The sequence below is a fragment of the Halyomorpha halys genome, unplaced genomic scaffold (genome assembly GCF_000696795.3).
Source record: "Halyomorpha halys isolate HHAL.00 unplaced genomic scaffold, Hhal_1.1 Scaffold584.1, whole genome shotgun sequence".
Lineage (NCBI taxonomy): Eukaryota > Metazoa > Arthropoda > Insecta > Hemiptera > Pentatomidae > Halyomorpha > Halyomorpha halys.
In genome coordinates, this window is record NW_027116544.1 from 528,493 (window position 1) to 537,514 (window position 9,022).

General features: G+C 27.7%; 1 protein-coding gene across 7 annotated transcripts in view; it reads right to left on the reverse strand.

Annotated features, from left to right (window-relative positions):
- Positions 1-3,158: 3,158 nt before the first annotated feature.
- The window catches only part of GckIII (Germinal centre kinase III), a 142,952-nt gene continuing 137,088 nt past the window's right edge, over positions 3,159-9,022 (reverse strand). For all 7 annotated transcript variants that reach the window (XM_014426560.3, XM_014426561.3, XM_067053293.1 and 4 more), the window contains 3 exons: positions 8,526-8,672; positions 6,537-6,715; positions 3,159-5,449 (listed from right to left, as the gene is read on the reverse strand). In XM_014426560.3, the coding sequence (XP_014282046.1) occupies positions 5,437-5,449; positions 6,537-6,715; positions 8,526-8,672 (339 nt within the window). In that variant the 3' untranslated portion in view covers positions 3,159-5,436. The remainder of the gene's footprint in view (positions 5,450-6,536; positions 6,716-8,525; positions 8,673-9,022) is intronic.

Genomic DNA, 9,022 nt, shown 5'->3' on the forward strand with positions numbered 1-9,022 from the left:
TATGGGATTTTATGCATTATTTATGGTTGTACTACTTTCTTTATATTCTCCAACTCTAATTTTATTTGCTCTGATAACATGTATCATACTAAATGAAGATAATTACAGTATATTTATATTGAAATATTTTATAAATTAAATATTTATTTTATTTATTAGCACTCTATTGGAATTAAAAAATATATAATTATTGAATGTTATTATTTTTTTTATCCTGTAATTATTATTGTTATTTTAAATAAGTTACTTTTAATAAACTCAAATTTATTTTTGCACTGATACGCTTTTTCTACAGCATTGAGTGAAATAAATATTTGTCAAATATTTCTTCAAATAATAATAAAATATTCAAATTACCTCACTTTCATATGAAACATCATTACGTTCAGAATGAAACAATATTTAGATATTCCCCAGAAACTAATAATGAAGAGCACAATTGACATCCATTAATGTTTTTAGTGACAGTGAAAAAGCTAATTTGCTTGCTGAATATTTTGAATGAATTTACAATCTTTTACTCTATCTATATCTCTGCTAGCAAGAAATAGGATAATTGTTAACTTATTTTTCCTGTAAGAATTACTAAATTATTCATTAGAAATACTAGAAAATTCCTAGTTGCTGGTGGAAAATTTATAGTTATGTGAAAATATTTGGTGAAAAACATTAGTAATTCATTTAACCATAATAATCATGTATTAATGTTAGGGTATTTTCCTGAATTAATGGAAAATAATAAGTAATAAGCACTGCCAAAGCTGAGAAAAATGCCATTTCACAGTGATTTTCAGCCAATGTCCTTACTTAACTTATGTTAAGTAACAGAAAAAAATATAACTTTTGAACTGTTTGTTGAAGAAAATGACCTAATCTATCCTTTTTATTTTGGTTTTTATACCAACAAATTCATGTTTAATTAAATTAAAAAATTTTTTTTTCTTTGCTTAACCTTAAAATATAATAAGTAGAGACTGGATTTTTGTGCAGTGAAAAACCCAAAATCGCACAGTCAAAACTCAAGATGTGTTACCCAAATCATAAGCTTCATTGTTTAATTTATAATATTATTACATGGAAAGCTTAAAATTAAACTCACTAAATACACTTTACATTTATGCAAACATACATAAAAAACTTAACAACTCTGATTAAAAACCTACAATTTTATCAATAATTGAAGAGCTATGAGGAAGCTATAATTTTATATTCCTACTATGAAGGCTAAAATTCAACCGCTTAAAACTATCAATTTTACTGGAAGGTTGATGGTTGACCGTGTGTGATAATGAAAGGGAGATGGTCCGGTGTGGGCAAATAAAAAGTTATAAACCTGTCAACTCATTTTCTTGCTTGCTTGCCATCTGACAGGTATAATTATGTTTCCTATCTTATTCATTATCTTTCTTTATTCTTTATTTTAGTCTTATTCCCTTTTACCATCTCTTGTGTGCTTGTATTTTTATATTTCTTTTTATCTGTTGTTATTTCCGTTTTCTATAATTGTCTAAAAACTTTTGTCATTCTTATTTAATTTTAAGCTTCACTTAACAAATTTTCATAATTCTTAATTTACATTGTTCATTAATTTTTACCCCATTTAAGTGATTGTATCTTTTTTTAGCCCTGCAACGTGGGGTAAAACATTGGCTCATAATAGTTTTACGCCTGTTTGACTTTTTTAATGAGATGTAGATAGTTGACCGTAGATTACTGATTGGAGATGGTCGGGAACAAAAGAGATAACAACCATCTCTTAGAGAAACATAAAATTGAATAGAAATAGTATACAAACAAATTTGGAATTATACAAAATATTGAATTGAATAATAAAAAATAATTTATTGATAATCATGGAATTAGACAGTAGCAGATTGATAACAGCGAAAGATGAAACAATATTATGTAGGTAAGAAGATATGTATAATATAAGATATGGAAGTAGTTTCTAAAAAACTGAAAAAACAAATATTGAATCTACAAATTGAACAATATGACAGAATATGAAATATAGTGAGTGGGTGACTTATATCTGAATTACGGAGTGAGTATTAACTTATATACCTATACATATAACTCTCTCTCTCACTCTATATATATATATAGTTATTGCCCTTTACTTTTCAATTGTGTATTTACTGATATGTAATAAGTGAATGTCGAAAAACTTCTAAAAATGTATAGGTATATTATATTCATTCATATTGGTCATATCTATTAATTTTTATTTAAAATAAGATACATAAGCAATATAGAAATAGGTCCACTACAAAGTCAGATGGACTGGAAATTTTAATCAAAAATACTAATAAACGTTCTCTATAACAAGCTTATTCACTGGTTTATATACTATTCCAAAAACTTTCCTCTCTTGTGTTAACTTGTTTTTTAGGTTACATTTGACCTCACATTTGTCAATTTTGAACCATAATTTAAATAATAAAAAATAAAATAAAACAAATAAATATTGATATACATATACATAGGCCCATGTGTGTATAATATAAGAAATCTAGTTCGAGCATTAGATTGTATGCATCAAAAATCAAAATGTAACCCAAAAAAGAGTAAAATGCACATTTTTCCAAAGCTGATGCAAAACTTTTTTTAATGTGGGCATGTGGTTTGTTATAACAATAACCAATATCATTAGTTTTCTAGTTTTTTATGCAACAATATCTATCAAAGATTTAACTTTTACATACAAAAACAGTTCTTGGAAAAATCTGTAATTATTATTTTTAATACCAAACAGTGAATCCCCCTCTACACGAAAACCATCAACTTCAGTATTATTTTTTTGAATTTGAAATTAGAACATTGATACTGTCCTAAGCCACAGATATCCATAGCATTGCAATAGCAAAAAAAATTACTCCATCACTAATTGACTAAGCAAAATCATTTTTAGTGTATAATACACCAGTAACCAGTACCATTGATCTAACATTGTTATTCTTGCAAGTATAAAAATGTTCATGTTTAAATATAAAGTATAAAAAATTTTGCTAAGTATGAAATTCGATTCATATTTTTAAAGCAGTCTAGTCTGCTTTGAAAATAAATTTGTAAATTTCAGTTGGCTGATTCATAATTTTAAATTTGATATAATATTAAAAAAATTGAAGGATGGAAGGATTATCAAAAGAAAGGCTGAATGTTAAAATAAAACAAATTTATTATGGTTTATTTGTAGAATTTTTGTACATTTTATAGAATATTTTATCATTTTCTTCAAAATATACTTTGAGTTAGAACAATATATAACGGTGGTGTGTTATATCACCAAATTTGACAGACAAGGATTTTTAGTAAAAAAAATTAAAGAAAACAAAATGCCTTAGAACTCGTAAAACTGTAAAGTGTCATAACCAATACAATTGATTCATTGGCACTTACTATAATTATAATGAACCAGTTATATATTGTCATTTAATACTGGTCTCATAGCCTTATACAAACATTGTGTTATAATAAATAGACATTCACTGACAGGTTAATTAATTTGAAAGTAAACTTCTTTACTTGATGTGATATTGTAATTGAAATAATTCTAACATTTCTTTCATTTTTTTTTTCAAATAATTATAAGTGAATGTCGAATTCTTTGTACTTACTTTTTTCTTCACCCTGACCTACAACTGCTGTAAATAAAACTCTCGATTCTATCAACACAAAAATAATGTCTCTTTTCTCAATTTACAAACAACAACAATATAAACACCAGTTGGATTCGTTTCTTAGCCTCACACGAAATTATATTTATTTTATATATAATTATATACACAAACAAACATGTCTTGTACACCGATTCTTAAACTTTAACAAACCACCGAACCCAAACATATAGGTAAATATACTTCTTTCAATAATATATATATTTCCGTAGCTATATATTTTTAAATAATTATTTATGTACAGCAATTCTAAAAAAATACACTTTTTCAAAACATATTTCAGGCCAAAAGGTGGACAGTTCGAATGCAGACTTGAACAGCTTCTTTTTTTTTAAATAAAAAAAAAAAGGTCAAAAAATTAAAATTGTAAGAAGTAGGAGGTTTGTGGTATCAGAATTTTTTTCCGTTATCACAAATCAGTACCATTGCAATGATAACTATGACAAAAGATATCTTTTTTTTTAGATAGTACATGTTTCACAGTGCAATAGGTAAACATATCTATAACAGTGTATCATACGATAAGATAGAAATACATATATATTATATAATTTGTGGTTACTACAGGAACAATGCCAAATACACCTATAATGGTAATAATTTTGCTGATTTTTAAGCGAGTAGATTTAATTTATTAAAAAATATTCAGTGTAAATATATAATTTACAAAGAGCAGATAATAGGAATCTAATTACAAACATTAATTTACAAATGATTTTATACATAAATAAGTTTTGAAGTTAATACTTATTATATTGTCGATAACATTAAAATTTAGAGAAAAAAATAATCTACCTAGCTATTAATGTACATTTAAAAATTTATAATTAAAAATAGACCAATCACATGAGGTGTAAAAATACATGGTACAAAGCATCGAACAAAAAAGGGACCACTTTACCGCTACTATCTCGTTTCTCCTCATCTAATACTAATTTTTTATTGCATCCTCTTTCTAAAATTTATCACATAAAATATTTCTTAGTTACATATTGTAACTGCTGTTTTTCCTCCTACTTCTGTTAACTAACCTATATCCCTTTCTAATGACTATTAGTAAAAACTATGGCTAAAATTAAAATTTACAACATCTGCTATGATGGTCTACGTAGTTGGTAGTCAATGTTACTGCAAGCAACTTTTAAAAATATCCAGACTTACAACTGTTCAACGAGTAAGGCCGTAAATATTCTCCTGTAATATAAACTTCATATTTCTATATTACCTTTATTTACAAATATACTAAATATCGATACTTACATTGTTATAAAAAGATATATACTTTTTATTTTATATAATATATATTTATATATGCTGAAGAAATGAAAGGGTTTGTTGATTCAGGATGATCTAAAATGTTTATGAATGGGAACATATTTTACATTTTTTTTTTTTTTTTTTTTTTTTAAATAGGTGAAGAACAAAATCAAAATATAGAAATTGAAAGAATAAAACTAACAAATAATGTTGTAGCATGTGTTTATAGTTTCTCTATTATTACTTACACAAAGTATTGTCTCTTTAGTACAATGAGAACTTATTTAAAAATTACATCATATATTTATTTAAATAAATAAGGGTTGTGAGCAGAGAGAATCTTCCCGAAGAAGGAACCTCTATTACTATTTACACCATACATCTAAAGTCATCACTACTACTCAAACGCAATATCAAGCTGGCCATTATTCATGATCGCTTGACATAACTTCAATCTACGCGATGTAGACACTTTCAATTACTTATCTCTGCTGGGTTCCAACTATGACGAATCCCTGAAAAGTAAAACATTATAATTGAAAATATATTTTTTTAAAATAAATAACCTTTTGAAACAAGGATTAATTATAGAATATAATTATAAAATGAATGCAATTTAAAAGGCTTTTATATTTATAATACATTTATAGTATAGCATTTGGCATAATTGACCAAAGGTTTTCCTGATTGGTTAACACTAAATGCAACTGTAAGTTAAAGGCTATAATGATTGATTTATATAATGAGTGCCAATTAGAAAAGGTATTTTATCAAAATTCATTAAATTCAGCTTATGAGTACTCAACTAGTACAATTATAGAAATGCCTGTTTTCACCAACATTCATAAGCCATGACTCCAGATGTTAAGATTAGGCAATACTGTTTCCCCTTTAACAATAATAACAATAAACTGTTTATAAAGTTGCATTAAATAGAGTACAGCTATTTTATTTCTAATTTAATGCTATTTCTTTTTTTAGCAGTGGTTAGCCTGTCTAAACTGAGTGGTACAGCAATCCTGTCACATAAAAAACATTAATTTTTAAAAACCTTATAATTCATATACAGTAACTGATGTGATTTTTTTTATATAAAGAGAAGGAAAATATTGGAATTTATATTAGTAAAATATTTTTTGGAAAGTACATATCACTAAAGATTCACATAATTAAACTAAGTCTTTCCAGTATAGTATTGATATAATACAAGACTTCTATTTTTTTCCCTCCCCCCAGAAAACGGACTTCACTGTTAAAAGCACAAACCCTTCATGACAAGTAGGGTGAAAATCTTTAACATACACGGTTGAAGGTACTCCTACTATGTCCCATTGAACCAAGCTGAAATTGGGCACGTCCCATGGGGCTTATACACATAGCAATGACCATCAACAATGATTGGGTTATCTATCACTTTCAATGAACAGTTACAGTGTGCATTGCATTTAATTTACAGTTTAACCTTTCTTTAATGTTTTTGTTAAAATACTTTCACTATATTCTCAATCATGGAGAAAAAAAAAGAATCTTTATTGATCCAATTATATAGTATATTCTGCAGAAATGTGCTTTAAGATGTATTCTTCTATATTTTAATTTTACCTGAGTAAATTAGCCATAAGGGTAGTTGTCTCAGCAGATGGAAGTAGCCGTACAATTAGTTGCCTAACAAATAGGCGAGATATACCAGGGCTGGACCTTTCTGCCACTTCAAATGCTTTAGTGAGCTCATCAATTTCACATTTCTCACCACTCTCTTCTCGATAATGATTCCTTTTTAGCTGTAACAAAGATATAAGTATAAGTAGAAATATAAGTAGTATAAATATACTTCAAGATAAAAAATAAAATCCCATCACTAATTATCCCTTTCTTTAAATGAGGACAAACCTGCCAAATCAGTAGTAGATGTGTTCAACTGTACATCATATCTAACTTACAACATATTTAATACTTTCACTTAATTTATTCTTATATTTAACTTACCATGTGACAAATAAAAAATGATCAATGTCGACTGTTGGAAAAATTACAAAAATATAGGTAGTGACTGAATCAAGTAGCTGTAATATGGTATACCACCCAAAATCAGCAAACTAAATTGAAATTATATAACTTCTAGAAATATACCTCACTCTGTTTTTAAAAAATATTGTTTTCACTAAAACATGATGAATTATCAACTAAGATTATAAGATGGAGAAGATAGTTAGACACGAATGAGACCAGTTTATGAACTGTGGGATGATATTTATTCAATCATTAGTGTAGTCCAGGTCTAAGAATGATTTTAATCACCCTCTTCCTCTTTGTAAAAAAAAAAAAAGTATACTACCTATAGTTACAATTTTTTTTAACCAAGCCTTATTTCACTTACACATTATAATGATAACAACTATTAATGACTTTAGTTTCATAGCTATTATTTTTATTTTTTTCAGATACAGTGATCAATAAGTCAGTGAATAGTATCTGTTCTTTTATGTATATCTTAACTAATACTTGTCCAATTAAAACCAATTTTGTTTTATTGAGAATTAAATTATGTTGTAAATGAGGAGCCAAAATATTCCATGAAATGTTTACTTTTTGAGTTATTTGAAAAACTAAATTTTTTTTCTAAAAATAATTTATTTCAAACCACACTCAGTCCATATTTTTTATATACAGCCTTATTACTGCCCTCTTACTGACAAAAAATCGTATTAGTCTTTACAGCTGTTATAGATTGTGGGGTCTTCTTTTTTGAACATGCCTTGGCCAGTCCATTTTATCTCCCAGATAGCAGCAATGTCTAAATTGTGTGTGTCCAGTTGTGCAATAACCTGTTCTAAAGCTCCTGGTCTGTAATGAAATAAAATGTTCCAGGTGGGAAGTTTGTGAAATCCTTTAGACAGGCATTAGGTCATTTACCGTTTTGTGGGATTGGTTGATCAAGGATTTAAGGCAGAGGGTTATCAAGGAAGCTAAGCAACCTGATGGACCGCCCTTGAATTGACCTCACCAAATCCTCTGTAGAATCTACATGGTGGTCTGCAATGATGGAGTCAGGAAAACGTACACCAAAACCAAGCTGATGGCTCTTTATAAAAAAGGTGACATTTTCACTGTCATTATGGCAACTATTTAGAGTATATGTATATGTAGGCAGAATATTTATAGAGAAATTCCGAAGACCAAATCCTGAGGAAGACACTGGAAGAATGACTACACGAAGTGTAGCACCAGTTAAGAAAGAAGAAGCCTTATCACACATATACAGCATAAGGATAACCACCATTAATAATTTCAGTTTCATAGACATTGTAGTTTTTGAGATAGAGTGATAAATAAGTCAGTGACTGAATGGTTACAGACACACACAGATAGGTTTTAATATATATAGAGATAGAGATGAAATGAATTTTGGGTTTCCTTGAGAACTTGTACAGAATATTCTAAAATAAACATTAATAAATTCTTTGTATCATAGCTAATATTCATTAAGTTATTACAAATATTGTAAAGTAATGCTGCCAATAGTATAACAATAACATTGATGTTTATCATAATTATCCCATTAAGGTTTAATAAATTACAATAGTACATTACCTCTCCAAGGAGCGGATGTATAAGGAGACTAAGAGTGGGAGATTTTATTTCTTGCTTGACTGGTTGCAATGGCTGTTGCTGCTTTACTTCCTTCATGGAAGGTGTTTTCTCAGGACTCTTCTGACTGCTTTCACTAACACGATGCTCCTTAAAAAAAAAAAAATAAAATGTTCCAAACAATAAATAGATCATAAAGTAAATATTGCTTCAATGTTGAATTTACACATGGGTCATTAACACTTAAAACCCATTTTAAATGTAGTTGTAAGAAAGCTATCGGAAGAGTATGATAAAAGTATCTCTGAAGAGCTGAAGGCAAAAATCTAAAAGGGTTTGCTTCTAGAAGGTGCAATAAGATGTGACATTGAGAATTACCCAAAAAAATCGTAAGCAATAACAGTGAGGGACTTGAAATAATTAAAAGTAAATACGTTTACTTTCAAGTAAAAGAAAGATCTTGTGAAAAAACTGAAGAACCACTAAAAACTTTTAAAATA